General features: G+C 55.8%; 1 protein-coding gene across 1 annotated transcript; it reads right to left on the bottom strand.

Annotated features, from left to right (window-relative positions):
* Window positions 1-2,452: 2,452 nt before the first annotated feature.
* SART1 (spliceosome associated factor 1, recruiter of U4/U6.U5 tri-snRNP) lies at window positions 2,453-18,368 on the bottom strand. The gene is made up of 20 exons (XM_032641107.1): window positions 17,972-18,368; window positions 16,058-16,115; window positions 15,626-15,681; window positions 14,962-15,088; window positions 14,740-14,845; window positions 14,412-14,489; window positions 14,167-14,266; window positions 13,933-14,075; window positions 13,638-13,844; window positions 12,772-12,896; window positions 12,559-12,692; window positions 12,292-12,425; window positions 5,884-6,057; window positions 5,594-5,704; window positions 5,183-5,270; window positions 4,583-4,673; window positions 4,358-4,493; window positions 3,816-3,905; window positions 3,591-3,712; window positions 2,453-3,488 (listed from the first exon to the last, which is right to left on the bottom strand). Exons 1-20 carry the CDS (start codon window positions 18,282-18,284, stop codon window positions 3,470-3,472), a joined length of 2,412 nt encoding a protein of 803 aa, XP_032496998.1. The 5' UTR covers window positions 18,285-18,368; the 3' UTR covers window positions 2,453-3,469.
* Window positions 18,369-19,395: the final 1,027 nt, after the last annotated feature.

Here is a 19,395-nt window from a genome sequence, read left to right as displayed (position 1 = left end):
AAAAACAAAACCCATGTAAGGACAGAGAGGGAGCAATCATAATTAAAGGGTTCTAAAGGCCTTATATAGTTTGAAGGGAGATAGATCAGTTGACCAAGTTTAGACTTTAATACACACGTTGAAACGTTAAGGGTAATCTCCAAAAGAATAGGAAGAGTGGATAACTTCCAAGCCAGTAAGAAGAAAAGGTGTTAAACACTCAATCACTCAAAAAGAAAGCAAAGGAGAAAAACAAGAGAAACAGGACAAACAGAAAGTGTTACTTGTATAGAACAGAAACTACTCTGTTTAAGCAGAAAAGGGATTTTCTAGACCATTTTAGGTGACTGTGATGGTTAATTTTGTGTGTCACCTTAACCGGGCTCAGGGATTCCCAGATGGCTGGTAAAACGTTACTTCTGGTGTGTCTGTGAGGGTGTTTCTGGAAATTAGCATTTGGAGCAGTAGACCGAGTACAGAAGGCCCCCTCGCCAATGCAGGTGGGCCTCACCCATTGCGCCCCGAGAGCCTGAGGAGGACGGGGAGGGGGCGGTGAGGGCGAGTTTGCCCCGTTTGAGCTGGGACACCCATCTCCTCACTCCTCAGGCCTTCAGGCTCAGACTTGAGACTCACACCACCGGATTTCCTGGGTCTCTAGCTCGGAGATGGCGTATCTGGGGCTTCTCATAATCACGTGAGCCAGTTCCTATAATAAACCTCACATATGTGTGCATATCCTAACGGTTGTTTCTCTGGAGAACTCTGATACACTCACAGAATCCCAGGGGGTCAGAGAACAAATCTCAGAAGGGTGCCTGAACTGGCAGGGCCCTACCTGGGCCTCCAGGATAAGAACTGGGGAGGCTTCATCAGGCAGCCCTGGGGAGGGGGAGGGGAGAAGGCAGGGGACCCTGTTGCTTCCCAGTCCTGCGGGGAAATGACAGAACTGGACCATGAGCTGACAGGAGCCACAGCCTGGGTATGGCTGCTGGGGCTTGAAGGGGTTCAGTGGACCTGGTCAGGGTGTGGGCACAGCTCAGAGGGAGAAGGACCACCTGAGTGAGGAGGGGACCCATCCTGCCCGTTTCACTTGCAGGCCACACCCACTTCGGATAATCGGCTTTTGGGCCGAGGTTCCCATCACCAGGCCCAGAAGAAAGGGCCTTCTTGGGGGCTGGCCAGGGAATGAAGCGGCTGGGAGTGGCGAAGGGGTCCTGGGCAGGCCTTTATACCTTGGTGAGGGTGCCACGTGGGCCGGTGGCAGAGAGGCAGATGTATGGGCTTCTGTAAATTAAAGCTGGGCTCTCTGAGCCCCTTTGAAGGCCTTGTGTCACATGGAACGGCATGGACTCCCCCCATCCCCTTCACGTCTGGTGGTGTCCTTGCTCGACAGCTGCTCACCCATCAGATCCTCAAGGGCCCAGGCAGCCAGTCTGGCCCTGCTCCTTACCCTCAGGCCCAGCAGCCCTGATGCTCAGTAAACATTTGCTGAAGTAACGAAAGGATGAACGTTCTTAACTCTGCTTTACACCAGCCCTGGAAGTCTGAGATGAAACACGGACTCAGTGGGAATTCGCCCGAGGTCAGACAGCTTGTGAATAGAAAAGCAGTCCAGATGAGTTAGCGCCCCAGCCAGCTTGCCCCCAGGTCCTGGCTAAGACCTCAGGGACCCTCACACCAGCCTGTGCGGAGGCATCACTGCCTGCAGTTCCTGAGGGGGAAAGTGTTGCTGGCAGGGCCCCACCTTCTCCCAGGGTTCTGCCTGTGCTGGGGGCTCAGGCCTCAAAAGATCTGGTGGCCCCCAGCCCCTCCCACCTCCAGGGAGCTGAACTGACGCCTTGCTGCTTCCCAGCCCCCAGCAGGGGCAAGCACAGCCTGGGGAGGGGACTAGCTAGCATGCATTTGGGCCGGGAAGGGCAAGCACGGGGCCTGGGGACCAGAGGCCACAGGATGTCTCAGAGGAAGCAGACGGCCAAGCAGGGAGGCTTCCTGGAGAGGCCCCTACGAGTCCCTGGAAGCCCCTCCTAGCCCCTGGTGCACTATTTACTGTCTCCTCAGTCACAGGGTCAGCGTTGGGAGGCATCCTGGGCCAAACCTGGTCAATTTGACCCTGGTCCACCGTTGCTTTAGGCCTTGGTCGTTTCTGGCTCTGATGATGGTGACAGCCTCCTAAAAGGCTGCACAGTGTACGGTGTGAGCTTTGACAAGAGCTCGGCCAGAGCTGGTGCTATGCCACCAGGGACACTGGACTGCCCATCCATAACACTGGACGTGCCTCAGAGGCTTCCAGGAGAAATGGACTGAGATTCCCCAAATCCCAGATCTGGGCTAGACATCCTACGGGGACCCTCCATGAGGAAGCAGCCCAGATGAAAATTAAATCAGAATGAGACCTCAAAACGAGGAGATGAGCGCAAGAAAGCACGAGGGGCTGGTGCTTGCTGGGTCTGCCACGCAAAAACTGTCATCAAAGGCAATGTGTTAAGCAACTGTATTTTTGTCCCTTGCTTACATTTCTCTCACCCTAAGGTTATCCACTCTTTTCTTCGTTTCATTAAAAAAAAAAATCCGTGAAGCGTCTGGAATGCATCCGGGTGTACGTCAGGGTGGGCGCTGGTTTGGTCGGACTCCCACGGGAGCCAGCTGTCACCTTTCCCTTGATTCAGGCTGTTGCTCACCCCGCACAGAGTTCTTCCCTGCTTAACTGGACACAGCTCCCAGGAGGTGCTCCGAGGAACTCTCAGCCTCTCGCTCCACACACACCAAGGCGGTACAGGATCACGGAGCAGCCTCGGGTAGCACCTCCGCCCTGCGCTGCCCCCAGTCCCTGCCCCGCCCGTCCTGGCCGGGGAGGGCAGTGCCACTTGTGGCTCTGGAGGCTGGGAGAGACCAGGGCGACTGAGCCTCTAAAACACCTTCCACTTACCCAAAAGCTAGCCCTGCAGAGGATAAGGCACGGCCTTCAACAGATGGCCAGGACCCATGCAACCACACCGGGGAGGCCAGGGGAGGGGGCGAGAAAGTGAACCAGCTGGCTTCTCTTTAGCTGGCTGGGGCCCAGGGTGGGCTGGAGAACCGCCTTAGAGGATCCAGGCTAGCTTTCTCCCTGAATCTCCGTTCAGTTATTTGTGTCACCTACGACCAGGTCTCACCTGGCAGAGGCCATCACTCTAAGCCACCTCTGAGGGGCCTTGCTCACCTTCGCACTGCAGGTGAACGAACGGATGAGTTCATTTAATTGTCACGAGACATCCTATGAAGCAGAGGTGTCTTGATGGTACAAATGGCAGAATTAAAGCCCAGAGAGGTTCAGTGACTTGCCTGAGGTCACAAAGGTGATGGAGCCTGAGGGCAGTGTCACTGATGCTCCTCCACCTGCCCTCCTCCCAGGTCTAACCCTGGAATCTGCACCATGACCAGGGGGGGAAAAAATAAGGAGGGAACTTTATTTAATATTAAAGTCGGGAGGGGATCAGAAGGGAGGTCGGCTTCACTTGGTAATGGTGTTCCTGCAGAGAGAAGAGGGGTGTGAGGCTGCAGAGCGGCTGCGCGCCTCCCCGACCCCACGCATGCACCGCGAGGCCCTGTGCCCGCCCCGCCTCCCCACTCACGCGTTCATGCTCTTGCCACTGCCGCTGAGCACGATGTACGGTGTCTTCTGGGCCTTCTGCTTCTCCTGGAGCAAAGCCACGGTGCCCAGGGGCGTGTCGCTGGAGCTCATCTTCTTCAGGAGCTGCGGGGGCAGGGTTGGTCAACACGGGTGGGAGCGGGCCTCGGCACCTCAGCTGCCCGCCACGCGTCCCGAGGCTCCCCCCCGCGACCCCTCGGGCACCCACCGCCTCCTCGTCCAGCTTCTTCATCCGCCGCTCCGTCTTCATCTTGCCCGAGCCCTTCCCATGGAAGCGGTGGGACAGCTGCCGGAAAGCCTGCGACGGGGGAGGGGGGCAGGACCGTGTTGGAGCCGCCCAAGCCGCACGGGGTAGGGGAGGGGCAGCCCTAGGCCCAGGGTGGGGCGGGGTGGCTGGGAGGGGATGGGAGAAGGCCAGCAGCCCTAGCACCCTCTGGGGCCCCCAGCAGAGTGGGAGGGATGGACTTCGTCGGGGCACCGGGCTGGGGCTGGAGCGAGGGGGCAGCACACCCAGGGAGCATGTGGGGAAGAGCGCTGGCGGGTGGAAGACAAAGACAAGATGGGAGAGTCGGCCGCCCCGCGAGGGCCGCCGGCGGTGAGAGTGAGGGGTCAGGCCAGCAAAGGCACCCTCCCGCCAGGCCTGCGAGGGGGACCACCGTGCCTGCCAGAGACACAGACGCCACCAGCCCCCCAGCCCAGACCCTGGGGTGCAGCTCTGCCTCGCAGCCCTGCCTCAGAGGCCCCGCTCACCTCCTTGGGAGTGAGTTTCCGGCCCGTCTCGTCCACGTACTCTATCTTGACGTCAGGCTTGTAGCCGTCCTTCTCCTTGAAGTCCTGGGTGAAGCCTCGGTACTCCTCCCGCCGGCTGTACTTGTCATCGATGGCCCTGCCCGAGACAGACAGGGATTCAGTGTGAGCCGCTGCCCCCCCGGCCCAGGCTCCAGGCCGTGCGGCCCAGGCTGGTGCCCCACTCACATCTTGTCCTCGATGCAGTACACGGCTGACGGCAGGGACTTGTTGGGCGCCTTCACCCGGGCCACCTTCTGCACCGTTGTCTCCAGCAGCCCTGAGGACAGGGGTTATGAGACTCCAGGCTGCCCAGCACTCGCCAACAGCACGGGGCCACTGGGAGACCCTCAGAGCTGTGCTGTGGGAGTGGATGGACATCAGGCCCATTGTGTAGACGGAGGACACGGAGACAAGAGTCAGGTCCTTGTCAGGGGCCACTGGTAGAAGTAGAAGGCAGGACTGGGATCCTAATGCCAAGGCCTCTGTGCCACAGCCTGGACTGTTTCAGCTCCTCACACTCCTCCCCAGAGGAGACACTAAGCCTCAAAGGATGCTTTGCAGGGGAATACGTGAGCACGGGCATTGAAAATGGGGTGATGCAGTACGGAAGGCCAGCTGCTACTAAGACTGCCCCGGAACCAGGGTGCAGGGGAAGGAGTGGCTCATGGCATCAGAAACGAGGAAGAGGCAGCGGAAGGGACCAGGGGAAGCCGCGCCAGCACCTGCCTCGCCTGCCCTTCCCGCCACAGCACCCAGGCCCCAGCAAGGCTGCCCCAAGCCCCTTACCTTTGTTCTGACACAGGAGCAGGGCGGCTGCCAGCCCTCTATTCACGATGGGCTCCTCGTCCAGGATGGTGGTGGAGGAGGCGGAGAACTGGGGGTGGCACAGAATGATGGGGGTGGTAAGTGGGCCACAGGGGCTCTTCTGACCCTCCAACCCAACAGTCACCCCCCACTGGACTGTGGACCTCTCTATGCACCAGGCCCTGCATGACAAGATGTCTCAGTTAATCCACAATAACCCCGTGAGGTTTATACACTCCATTTATGCATGAGGAGACCAAGGCTCTGAGACATGGAGGCCCCACGGCTAGGAAGGCACAGAGCTGGGCCTCCAGCCCAGCTCCTGACCCCAAGGCAGCGGGGTCTCCACTCTCGTGTCCTCCCGGCCCCAGCCCCGTTCCTCCCTGTCCTCACATCTTGCTGCTGCTTCTCCTCATCCAGGTTGACTGTGCTCCAGCCAATGTTCTCCTCCCCGTCAGATTCGGAGCCGCCGTTGGCCGATCGCTCCTCATCCCGTTCAAAGTCCTGGAGGACAGATCAGGCTCAGCCCAGGCGGCCCAGCCCTCAGCCGGCCCGTCCCACCTAAGCACTGGGGCTCGGCACTGAGGACCGGCAGGGCCGACACTGCCGCCCACGCCGCGCCCCTGCCCCCGGAGCAGAGCAGGCCAGGGGAGCGTGTGGGCGCTAGGCTGCCGAGGACCCACCATGAGCTCTTCCTGCTCCTCCCGGTTGCCGGCCAGCCCGTAGGTGGGGATCTCCCCCAGCGTGCGGCAGAACTCCGACGTGGCGTTGAACACGATGGCCCCCTTCCGCTCCGGATCCTCCTCCTCCTCCCAGCCCCGCTGGCGACACTCCAGCCTCCTGACGATCTCCACCACCTGAGGGAGGGAGTGGCTGTGGGCAAACCCGCAAGTTTCTGGGGTGGGGCCACAGAGACCCAGGAACCCAAGACCCTCCGTGGTGGCAGTATGACAAGCCATTCCCACTGCTCACGGCAGACCAGACCGGTCTCTACTTCTCCCTGGCCCCCGTCTGCTCTGCGCTCCGCACCGATCTCACTGGCTCGCTTCCCTCCTACAAAGTCGTCAATGGCTCCCCACTGCCCTTTGAATTAATATCCAAAATCCCACACGGCCCTTCATGACCGGGCCTGGGCCGACCCTTCTCCAGAGCCGCTCAGCTCACTCCTGCAGCCTCACACGCACGCCTTCCTCCAGGGCCTCTCCCGCCACTCCTCTGCCACCCGCTCTTCACCTGAGAAACTCCAGTTTTAGGACTCGGCGTAAACATCCCTCCCCCCGGAACCCTGTCCCTGAGGCTGCAGGCTAGATACTCTGTGGACCTTCCACCTGCTTCTGGCACTGAATCCACCAGCTACCCACCCTGCCTGCCCTCCCATCACAGCAGACGCCCGGCCCTGCTCCCACCTCAGGCCACCTTACCTGGCACGGCTCCAAGGGCCCTCAGAACTCTGCTCCTGACACTACCCCCCCTCCTGACTACACTCACTGTCCCCTCTGTTGTGTCATTCCCACAAGCACACAGGGATGACCTAGGATCTCCCCTCTTTTATTTTTGGCTGCGCGGCATGTGGGATCTTAGCTCCCCGACCAGGGATCGAACCCACATCCCCCACAGTGGAAGCACGGAGTCTTAACCACTGGACCGCCAGGGAAGTCGCTCTCCCCTCTTTTAAAAACTCCTCCTTGGACTTCCCTGGTGGCACAGTGGTTAAGAATCCGTGCTTCCACTGCAGGGTACACGGGTTCGAACCCTGGTCTGGGAAGATCCCACATGCCGCGGGGCAACTTAAGCCCGTGCGCCACAACTACTAAGCCTGCATCCTAGAGCCCACGAGCCACAACTACTGAGCCTGTGCACCTAGAGCCCATGCTCCACAATAAGAGAAGCCCCCGCAATGAGAAGCCTGTGCTCCGCAACGAACAATAGCCCCCGCTCGCCACAACCAGAGAAAGACCACGCGCAACAAAAACCCAACACAGCCAAAAATAAATTTAAAAACAAAACAAAACTCCTCTTTCAATACCGCAGCCCTCCTGCTCTGCTCCCTGACAGCAAACTCCTCCGAGAAGTTTCTAGTCTCCATGTCCACTTTTGCAACCCTTTTCCTTTCATTTTATTATGTTCCATTTTTAAATGAATGTCATCCTACACAAAAATGGGTTATTTATAATACACGCATATTTTTAAAAATAACAACCACCAAACAAACACCCATGTCCCCATCACCTGGCTGAGAAACATTATTAACCCCAAGTGTCTCTTCCCCACATATCTGTGGTCATGATTCACTGGCTCTCCTTTATAGTTTTACCACATAAAGACCTATCCACGAACAGTCTGTTATTTTGTTGTGCATTTTTCAAACATTATGCAATCTGAATCGTACTATATGATTCTACTATGACTTGTTTTTATATATATGTAAGTATATATGTATTTTAAGGTTAATCTTGACACGAGCGGCTATGGTTCATTAGCTTTTAACTACAGAATCATATTCCGTGACATGATCATACCTCGATTTAGTTATCTAGTGCACCAAAGATGTTCTTCTTCTGTTACCACGAGTAACGCAGCTGAAGCAACCTGATGCAAGCATTTCTCTGGGGCACACGTGAGAGTGCGGACCGGTGAGCCGCACGGAACACGCTCACTTTCATTCTGCAAGGTTCGTCAGTGTCTTCCCACTGATTAGACTCGTTTACACGTCCATGAAAAGTGTGGCTAAGAATTCTGGCTGCTCCACATCCTCACTGACATTTGATGTTGTCAGACTGACATTTTTGCCAAATGATGCACGTGTGACACAGTCTGTCATTGTTTCAGCTCACCTTTCCTTGATCACTACTGAGGTTGGGCCTCGCGGGGTATTCTAATGGTCATTTATCCTTCTAATTCTCTGAATGCCATTCTGCATATGGACAAATATCTTCTCCCTCTGGCCTGTCTTTTTACATTCTTTATGATGTCGTTTTTCCTCTTTCCTGGCCACGTATCGAGGCATGTGGGATTTTAGTTCCCCGACCAGGGATGGAACCCATGCCCCCTGCAGTGGAAGCGCGGAGTCTTAACAACTGGACGCCAGGGAATTCTCCTTCATAATGTATTTTAAATAAAACAAAGTTTTAAAATTAAAATTAAGGGGCCTCCCTGGTGGCACAGTGGTTAAGAATCCACCTGCCAATGCAGGGAACATGGGTTCGAGCCCTGATCCGGGAAGATTCCACATGCCACGGAGCAACTAAGCTAATGCGCCACAACTACTGAGCCTGCGCTCTAGAGCCCACGAGCCACAACTACTGAGCCCACGTGCCACAACTACTGAAGCCCGTGCGCCTAGAGCCCGTGCTCTGCAACAAGAGAAGCCACTGCAATGAGAAGCCCACGCACCACAACCAAGAGTAGCCACTGCTCGCCACAACTAGAAAAAGCCCACGTGCACCAACAAAGACCCAATGCAGCCAAAAATAAATAAGTAAATTTTTTTTAAAAATTAAAAATTTTTATTTCTAAGTAAAATGTCTGTTTTCTTCTTCATGGTTTATGCTTTACATTTATATTGTAAGAAATCTTTCTCCTGAAATAATCCAATCACATAAAAACAAATATTCTATGATTCTACTTATAGGAGGTCCCTAGAGGAGTCAAGGTCATAGAGACAGACAGTGGAATGGTGATTGCCAGAAGCTGGGGGGAAGGGAGAATGGGGAGTTAGTGTTTAATGGGGACAGTTTCAGCTTTACAAGGTGAAGAGAGTTATGGGGATGGATGGCGGTGACGGCTGCACACAAGGTGAATATACTTAATACCACAGACCATACACCTAAAAATGGGTAAGATGGTAAACATTACGTGTATTTTAACACAATAAAAAAAAGAATCTCTACCACGAAGTCATAAACGTAATTTTTTTTTACTTTGGCCTCAAATATTGTTTTTACTTTTAAGTTCTTAATCTAAGTGAATTTGCATAAGGTGTGAAGTACAAACCCAATTTCACATTTTTCCAAATAGGTAACTGATTGTCCCACCAGCACTTATTGAGCTGAGCACCTTTCACACTGGGACACCACGTGTCCTGGCTCAGTAGTCTGTTTCTGGGTCCCTGTATTCAATCTCAGCCCTATTAGTCCACACTTATGCCAATATCATACTGTTTCAATTTCAACTTTCTAAAAAGACTTGATATCTGTTACAGCAAATCCCACCACGTTATTATTCTAAAGCGTCTTGGCTATTTTGGTCCCTTTGATCTTCCGTGTAAATTTTAGTCAACTTGCCAGCTTCCACAAAAGTCTCTATTGGGATTTCTGTTGGAACAGCATTTAATCTATAGGTTAATTGGAGAAGACAGACGTCTTTACAATATTAGTGGTATCCATTAACATGGTTGTTATGGACTGAAATGTGTCCCCCGCAAAATTTGTATGTTGAAGCCCTCATCTCCAGTGTGGCTGTATTTGGAGACAGGGCCTTTAAGGAGATAATAAAGGTCAAATGAGGTCATAAGGGTAGGCCCTAATCCAATAGGCTAGTGTCCTTACAAGAAGGAAAGATGTCAGGGAACAGACAAAGGCCATGTGAGGACACAGTGAGAAGATGGCCATCTCCAAGGCAAGAAGAGAGGCCTGAAGAGAAAGCAAACCTGCCAACACCTTGATCTTGGACTTCCAGCCTCCAGAAGTGTTAGAATAAATTGCTGTTGTTTAAGCCACCCGGCCTGTAGTATTCTGTTATGGTAGCCCTTGGAAACTAAAACAACACGTCTTGTTTAATGCTTTTCGAAAACGGACTCTAATTTTCCCCATATAGATCTTACGAATCATTCATTCCTTTTTATCTTGTTGCTATGCTGATTACTCCTTTCCCACATTGCCTTCTCTTGCTTATCCACATTACTTCACCATCTATATCGCTTTCATAAATGGTGTCCTTTTTAAAATTACATTTTCTACCTATTGCTGGTGTACAGAAACACAATCAATGTTCATCTATTAATCTTGTGTCCAGCAACCTTGTTAAAGCCTGCAAGATCTAGTCCCCATTTCCCACCACCCCACAGAGCTGACCTTAAGATGGGAGCATCAGTGACCTCCGTGCTGCCCGATCCCAAGGTCAGTTCCCATCCTCCTGATACCAGACTCTCCGGAGCATGCGCCACAGCTGCTCACACGCTTCCACTCCAGACCTTTCTTCACATGGCTTCCAGGACGGCACCCTCTCCTCTTTGCCCTCCTCGCCTGGAGCCCTACGTTCTCTTCCTTATTTATACTCACTCTCCTGGTGATTCCATCCAGTCCTCTGGTTTTAAATCCCAGCTACACAGACTTCCATGCTTGTATCTCTCATCTCAGCCTCTCCCCTGAAGTTCAAAGTCATACATCCAACTGCCTATTCAATATCAATCACCTCCAATAAGGAGGCACCTCAAAGCTAACTAAACCAAATGGAAACACTTGCTTTTCTTCCCCACACCTGTTCCTCCCCTAGTCTCCCCCATCTCAGTAAATGGCCCAGCCAGTAGAAAACCCAATCGTGATTAATCCCACCGGGCCACGTAACCTTTACAATCCTTTCAGCCGTAGACTCTGGGACACTCGCACATAATTTTTAAATATTAACGCTATTCCGCGTTAACTATGAAAGAGAAAAACTTTCCTCAACTCGCGCCCCCTTCAGCTACTGCCCCATTTTCCCGTCCTCTATTAGGGTGGGGTTGGGCAAACTGGGGCCCACTGCCTGTCCTCGTAAAGCAAGCTGTATTGGCATGCAGCCATGCCCACTGGCTACACTGGCAGAGCAGCTGAGTAGCTGCTGCCAAGATCTAAGCCTCAGACGTTTACTCTCTGGCCCTTTAACAAAAAGCCCTCACGCTCCTGCACTGAGGAATCATCGCAAGCTGCTGCCCTCACCTCCGTGAGTCCCGTCTCTCCTCAGTCCTCCAGAAGCTACTGTCTCTGCCAGGGCACTGTCTCCACTGGTGCCAAATCCGACCTGCCCCTCAGCAGTGTTAGATGACGCCGCCCTCCCTCTCCTCGAAACCTCTCCTCGGCTTCAGGGAGGCCTCACTCTTGTGGCTCCCCTCCTACGCTACCCCACACGGTAGGCACCCCAGGTTCGCTGCTGCAGCCTCTGTCTCCAGCCCCACTTTCTCCCTCGGTGGGAGGTGCAGGGTTACAAGTGTGGGCTCTGGAGTCAAGCTGTGCACATTCCAGCTCGGCCACTTACCAGTCATGTAACCTTGGGCAACTTGCCTAACGCCTCTGTGCCTCAGTTTTCCTCAACTGTAAAATGGAGAAAACAGAACCTTCCTCATAGGGTGTTGCTGTGAGAATTAAATGAAGCAGCACACAGAGCACTTAAGCAGTGCCCGGCACGTGCCAGTGCCCCGTGAGGGTCAGCGATGACCACGGCCTCAAGGCCCCGCTGACCTCTCTGCCTCAGCTCACACCACCAGCCCTTCACCCTGCTCCAGCCTACCTGGTCCTCCAACATTCTAAGGTCGTCTATCCAAAGGACATCTGCTGTCCCCAGGGCCTGAACGTCTGTCTACGCGACCTCCACACTGAATCTGCGCAAGATCAGCTCCTTTGTGTCATTTCAGTCTCAGTTCAAATGTCTCCCCTTGAAAGGTCTTCCCTGAACACCCGAACCAAGAGACCAACCCTCCGGTGACTCCTGTCTGGTCTGCTCAGCTCTAGTCACTATCAGAAATTACTGTTTGCTCGTGTTCACAAGTTCACCGCCACTTCTGCCTCCATGAAAGGCATAGGGACCCTTGGCTGTCCTGTTCTCCAATGACTCCCCAGCCCTGGGACAATGCCTCACACACAGTAAGGCATGCAATACACACTCCAGAAGGAAAGAAGGGAAGGAAAGATCCAACCACTAAAACATGCCCTAGTGGAAACGCTGCAGAAACCTAGAATCTACCAATAACACCATATGAAACAAAAGAGAGGATGCAAATTGAAATGTGGGTGCTGCCTACGATGGCGCGGGAGCACGTGCTCCTCAGGACAGGCCACTGCAGACACACCTGTCACCGAAGGGCCCAGCGCCCACCCACGCCTCAGGAGCCCCCCTACCTTCTCACCGCTGTCTCGCAGCTGCTGTAGCTGCCGCAGGCGGCGCCCCTTCTCCAGCTGTTTCTGCAGCTCCAGCTCCGCCTCATCCTCCTCCAGCACCTCGGGTGACCCAGACCACGGTGCTCTGCCCTCCTCTGGTGGAAACACGGGAGACGCCGGCTCAGATCACTTCCAGGGGCCCTGGGCTCCTGTCCCTGCTTTTCCACCCCCGCTCCCAACTCCGCCTCTGCCCTCCCACCCCCCGAAACGGGCTGGCTGGGCCCTTACCCTCGTCGCTGATGTCCATGTTCTCCACGCGGGGGTCATCTGACTGCAAGGGCTGAGACACAGGCTCCTTCTCCCCCTCCTCCTGGGCCTCCTCGTCTGCCTGAGGCACTCGGCGCCGACCCCGGCCCCGCAATCTGTGTGGAGAGGCCTCTGTGTGAGCCCTGGCCCCGGGGCTGGCTCAGCGCCAACACCGACCCCTGCCCCCACACCCACCTGGAACCGAAGTCCTCATCTTGAGTCTGGTCCCCAAGGGGCAGCAGGTCATCAGCCTGTATCACCACCTCCTTCTCCTTCTTGCGGATCTTCTTCACTCGCCGCTTGGTCTTTTTAAAGGTCACCTGAAGGGGAGAGAGAAAAGAGAAACGTGAAGGCCGGGGTGGCGGTGGGGGAAGGCAGCAGCACAAGCCCATGAAAGCGAACGCCGCCTTAGCGCTACTCTGCCCTGGCTGTGGTCCTACGTAGTTCACGCACATGGGCAAGATGTGAGGTGTGGGCGATTACCCTCCCGCCCGTGAGATGAGGAAAACCGAGGCACAGAGAGATTATGTATCTCGTCCAAAGTCAGCTAGCTCCTAAGCAGGAGAGCCGGGGTTGTGAATCCCAGGAGTCTGGCTGCAGAGTCTTGCTCATAACCACAGAGCCAAGCAACCTACTGAGCCAGTGGTCTACCTGCGAATTCACACAGCCATCCCAACGGCGACAGCCACGCACAGCTGTAAAATGACCACTTACCAGATCACCACCAATCCTTGTATCAGCCCCCAAGAGCTGGCTCTCGCCATCCCCATTTCAGATGGGGCGCCTGGTACTTACATCACTCACCCCAGGCACGGGCTGGCTAAGCAGCAGGGTCTGAACACCAATTCAGGGCCACCTGGCTCACGGTCCTTGTTCTGTCTACACCAACTGCCTGCCCACAGCTCCTCCTCGGGGCTGCCAATGACTGCGCATCCACAGGGACCAAGCACCACATGATCACCTGATCCCCCTCCTTAGCTCATTCTGGCAGCCTGTGACCTCCGAGGGGAGGGAGAGTCACCACCCTAGTCACAAGTGCGGGTGGAGGCCTCGGGGCTCACCATCTCCTCGGGCGTGAGGTACTCGGAGGCGAGCCGGGGCCCGGCTGCGCTCAAGGACTGAGCCTGCAGCCGCAGCTTGGCCCGGATCTCTTCCAGCTCCCGTTCCCGGAGGCCATCGGCCACGCCGCCCTGCTCCAGACGGAAGGACTGCAGCCGCTCGCCCTCGAGCTCCTCATCGTACTTGGACAGGACAGAGCGGGGTTTTTGCTGCAAGACAAGAAGTACAGGTTAGGACCCAACCCGGCTCCTGAAGAGCCACCACCGTCTCCGCCCAGAGCCCACACTGCCGGCCTGCCTGTGCCAAGTCATCCACACTCTCATCCTCTGCGTACGGCAGGTAGCCAGGCTTCTTCTTGCGCAGCTCCACGTTCTTCTCTGCCCGCTCCTTATCCACCAGGCTCACGTTCACCAGCACATCCTCCTCCTCCTGCAGCACTCCTGGAGCCAGGGCGGAAGCAGTGGCCGGTCACGCTCGCCCTCAACTCAGCAGTGCCTGTGGCCCCAGCCAGAGCACCCCAGTTCAACCCACCTTTGTCCTTGAGGGTGAGGATGACAGTCTCCCCCTCTTGGAATGAGTCAATGGCATGCTCCACGGTGAGGCCCTGCAGGTCCCGGGCACTGTACAGGGCCTAGAAGGGAGGCAGAAGGTCCAGCCGGGTCAGGAGCCCGACCCACCAAGCCCTGGGATCCCAGCACCAAGGACAGCACCCCCCGCCCCCACCCCCCGACCCCAGGCTCAACCCCACTGCCACCCCCCAGCTGCTGCAGCTTCACCTGCCGCCTCTGCCCAAACTCCTCCTCCACCAGGGTGCTGACACCAAACTCTTGGTCCATCTCCTCCAGCAGCTTGGCCTATGGGACAGGGAGGGGGTGACGTCTGACCTCAGGCTGTTCAGGATCAGCAGAAGGTGCGGGGCCTTACTAAATGTGAGTGCAAAGAGCACAGGACTGGGAGGCACGCTGCTGAAAACCCAGCGCGGGCACTACTGACCACTCCTACAGCCTTGAGCCCAGCCTCAACTCCCCAGGGTCCATGTTCTGCCTCACCAGCCGGTCAGGCCACCAGAAGCACTGAACGACACCCCAGCTCCCAGCACCTCACCCTCCTCTCTGCCAAGTCCTTCTCCTTCTGAAGCTGCCGGGTCCTCTCGATCCAGGCTGCAGTGTCATCCAGCCAGGGGTCATCCTCCCCCAGGGCCTTTATCTTCCTGAAGAGGGAAGACAGTGATGCTCCGGGAGCCAGCTCCTGCTCCCCCACCCCAACTCCAGAGCTGCTTGGCGCCTCCTCGGGCCCTCCCCCTGCCTGCCCGGCTGGGACCCTCACCCCAGCTTTTGGTTCAGGAGACGCTTTTCTTTGGCAGCCGCCAGCTTCTCTCGTAGCTCTTCTCGCTGTCGCAAGGCCATGGGATTGATGACATCGGCGGTCACGGGCTCCTCCTTGGTGCCCGCCTCTGGAAGGGAGGCCCAGGCGTGAGGCTATGCCTGACCAAGGCTGGTGGGGAGAGGAGGGAGCCACTCACGCTGCCCCCGTCCAGCTCAGGGGGCCAGAGGGGCCAGGGGTGGGGGAAGAATCCATGCCTCCCTACTCCCACGCGACCCCACCCTCCCATGTCTCCCCACAGCACAATGGGACCCTCCATGCCTTCCACAGTCCCTCTGATCATACTTCAAAAACAAAACAAAACGAAAAAACCAGCACCTGCACAGCCCAGATCCGTTTGCAGGAACTGTGCACATCTCTCAGCCCATCTAATGCTACCTCACAGCCAGACTGAGGATGCAACGCCAACTGCTCAAACTACAAGAAGCAGCTGAGTCCCAGATCTGCCACACAACAGCAAGGAGGGCCCCGCGCCCACTGCCAGCACACACACAGGACCGCTGAATGGTGCTGAACCTGTGCCCACTTTCTTCAAAGACCCCTTCAGATGGCCTCTCTCCTTGGCCCCAAATGCCCTCCCTTCCCCCACCCTCAGCCCCACACTCACCCTTCTTGACGGCATTGACCTCCAAGGGTTTCAACCCCAACTTTGCCCGGAGTTTACTGAGGGCAAGAGATACAAGTGTTAGGAGCTGTCAAAGAAAGAGCAGTACCGAATGCATTTCTGGACAGACAGGGTGAAAACATGAGGGGACTGAGTGGTCCTAAGGGTCCCAAACCTAGGGCCTGACCCAGCATTGGGAAGAGCACTGGCCTCCTAAGCAGGCGGAAGGCCTGGCCTGCCTCTAACCAGTGAAATGCCATCCTTCCTCTTGGGTCTTAATTGCCCACTTCTGTAACTCAAATGGTTGGCTAAGATGATTTACGTGGCAACTTCCAACTTCAATCAGAACGCGTTACTGTGCGAAAGCCACCCGAAACAGCTGCCCCTGAAACTGCTTGTAAGAAAACACAGAAACGTAAAGGAGACAGTACTTACTTGGTCTCCTCGATGCTGAGTGACGAGGCATCACCTGAGCTTGCTTTGGAGCTGGCAGCTGGAACAAGAAGCAGCAAGGCTCAGGAGCTGAACACAGGGCCTGCAGCCACAGCCTTGGCTCCAGCTGCAGGGCCGAAAACGAGAGGCCCTCACCAGCACCTGGGCCTGCTTCCTCCTCCCCAGGAGCTCCTTCTACCTGAGTCCCAGGCTCTGAGAATGCCACCTCTCCACACACCTTCCTTTCTTGATGCAAAAGGTCCAGCTTTCTACATCCTTCACTTTGCCGCCTCTTCACTTTTGTACATTCTGTATTTTCAACCTGCACTGCCCTCTCTGGCTTCACCCTGATTAACAAAATCCTATCTGAATGCAACAACGAAATGCCACTTCCTTCGTGGAGTCCTGTTCGATTACTGATCAGCATGAACTGCTCTCCCCTGCACTGCATAGTACGGTCAGTCATTTCTGGGTCTGTTTCTCCTCACAGGGCAGGAACCACCTTGGCAACATAACTGTGTCCTCTGTGTAATTCGTGCAATGAAGAAACACACTTATTGGTGCCTGTTCTATGATGATATCGGGGTCACAGAGATAAAGGGGCATTTCGGACCTCCTCCACCCACCTCACAAACAGCAAATAGCTTCAGCGAACACCAGAGACAACAGCCAGACTCCATCAGGCGGAGCTGCAACAGCCAGACTCCATCAGGCGGAGCTGCCCCAACCAGCTGCCACCATGTGCTCATCCTTCCGGCAGGCCCACCTCACAACCTACCTCTTTCCCTCTTTCCCTTTTATCCCACCTGGACCCTGCATCCCAACCCTTCTAGGCTCTCTCCAAGGTCACCAGCCTCCTTAATTCGAAATCCCATGGATTCTTTTCAGCTCTGGTTTTCGCCTGATCTCCTGTGGTGTGTGACATTGTTGATCACTCCCACAGATCCCATGACACAAGATTCTACGGTTTTCCTGCTTTGGGGGATAGCCTACCTCCTTTTTCTAGTCTCCTGCTCTGCCTACTACTAAGACATTGGCATCTCTCAGGTTCTACTCCCAACCCTGGCTTCTCACTCCTCAGTCTCTCAAGGGACTTCATTTGCCACCTGAACTCTCATGATTCCCAAATTGCTCTATCTGGCCCAAATGCTGGGTTGCTCCATGCACATCAAATGCAACACTCTCCAAAAGCGAATTCGTTGTCTCCCTCCAAAAATCTGTGTCGCTTCCAAACTCCTCAAGTTCAGTCGACAGCACTCCCACCCACCTAATCGCTCAAGCCAAAATTCAAGGAGCATCCTCAATTCCTTCTTCTCCTTCCCGTCCTCTTCCAAGTGCTAAGCTCTGTCACATCGTCCTCCGAAACACCTTTCCAATCTCCCCTCCATCCCACTGCTGCTGCCTTGGTGCAGGCCACCATCAGCCTTCACCTCACCTCCAATCTTCACTGCCCTTGACCCAGTTCTCAACACAATGATCTTTGCAAAGTATGAATATGATCAAGCACTCCTCAGCTCAAACTCATGGCTCCCTACGACTCTCAAGACAAAGTTCAAATTTCTTAACAGGGCCTATCTCACAGCCTCGTGTCTCTGCTGTGAACTCTACACAACTTGCGCAATATCAGGTTTCTTCTTGCCTCTGCACGTGCTGGCACCACTTCATTGACTCACTCAACACACTTAGGGAGGGCCTGAGATATGCCAATTGAGGAAAACAGAAAATTTCTATCCTCACGAAGTTTAACAGAGAAAAACAACCTTTAATTCCAAATAACCACAGGAAGACCCGTTACAGTACTGACGAAGAGAGTCTGGCGATGCCTCGGCCTCGTATGCTCGGCCTCCAAACCCAGAGCCCCACCACCCCCAGACACCCCCCCATCGCCCCGCCCCCTGCACAGGCCCCGCCCCTCACCGGCCTCGTAGCCGTCCTCCCGCTTCTCCCGCTTCACCCGCCGCTCGGAGGGCTCTGTCTGGTTGCGCTCCCGCCCGTGCGCGCCGCTGCGGGCCTCAGCTTCGGCCCCGCGTCGCCCGCTCCCGCGTTCGCTCCCACGCTCTCGGCTTCGCTTCCGTCGTTCGCTGCCACTGCTGCCGCCGCCGCTGCTCCGGTGCTTGTGTTTTTTGTGTTCCCGGTGCCGAGGCGGCTGCTCGGTGGCGCCCCCGGTGCCGGCCGCTGCCGTGGTCCCGGCCGCCTCCTTCTCCCCACGGTGCTTCTTTGACGACCCCATGGTGGTGTGTCCACCCCGAGCCCGGCTACCGCCGAGCCCCGACAACGCAAAATGGGAACGCTTCCGGGTCGCCAGACAGCCGGTGTCGTATTGCCGGAAACCAAGAGCGGCTGCTTCCGTCGCTTGCCTCGGAGCCTGCCCCAAAGGTTCATGGGAAAGCCGGGATCGGAGCCCGACTGCGCAGTCGCGGCCGCCTCGGGCCGTGGTGCAGTCTTTGAGTAGGTCGACCAATTGCGCATGCGCGTCTCAAGGTGCTGTGCGACCGGGTCTGGGTAAGACGGCATCCCAGAACTTTAAGGACCTAGGGGCCGTCTAAGTCGGCACCGCCGACCCAGAAAAGCCCCTCTCAGGCTTCCCTCCGTTTGTACACCCTCAGTCACGGGACAGTCACTGCCTCACGGACTTTCCGTGGGCAGCGCCCACCGCTCCAGTAGGCGTCCTCCTAGTGAACTCCCTGGGGTCGTGGCTCCATCAGGTGTTCAACGACGAGCGTGTTCTCCTGAGAGCCCCCCAGCTCCACATTCCAGCCTCCTCCCAATCCCTACAACTAGTACTGTCTGCAAACGCTGCCTTCCCCCGTTCCTTGGATCGGATTTTTTAACCTGCGCCCTGTGACTGCTACGGAGGTCAAGATGAACTTCTGCGTGTCTGAGTCCCCTGAAATTGAATGTAAAATTTGGCACGTCCGTGTGTTTGAGGGTTTTTTTTCCCCCTTGAGGAGAGGGGCTCTAACCTGAAGTTGCTTAAATGTAAAAGCTCAGACCACACAATCCCTCCTGACACCCCCGCCTCACAGTTGCTAGTTCTGGCGGCCCGTTTGTTACACCGTGCGCCCCTTTAATGGTCCGCCCCCTTCCCCCACAGGACTGGGAGTTCCCAAAGGCGGAAGCCATTGTGTCCTATTCACTCTTGAATTCCAGCACCCAGCATTTTTAGGGGTTGCAGCTCTCGCTCTTGGAGATGCCCCACTCAGTCCTCAGGGCAGAGGCAGAGCCGTGTGTGCTGGGAGGGGGCAGCCAGAACAGCCAGAGTTCCTCGTCCTGGGGACAAGCCAAGAGCGCTGCATACCCACCTGCCACCACCTACTCCCAACCTGCAGCCTCTTTCCACT

Source organism: Phocoena sinus, chromosome 8, assembly GCF_008692025.1.
Source record: "Phocoena sinus isolate mPhoSin1 chromosome 8, mPhoSin1.pri, whole genome shotgun sequence".
NCBI lineage: Eukaryota > Metazoa > Chordata > Mammalia > Artiodactyla > Phocoenidae > Phocoena > Phocoena sinus.
Note: the sequence above shows the minus strand (reverse complement) of the source record. Positions and strands in the feature narration are given on the sequence as shown.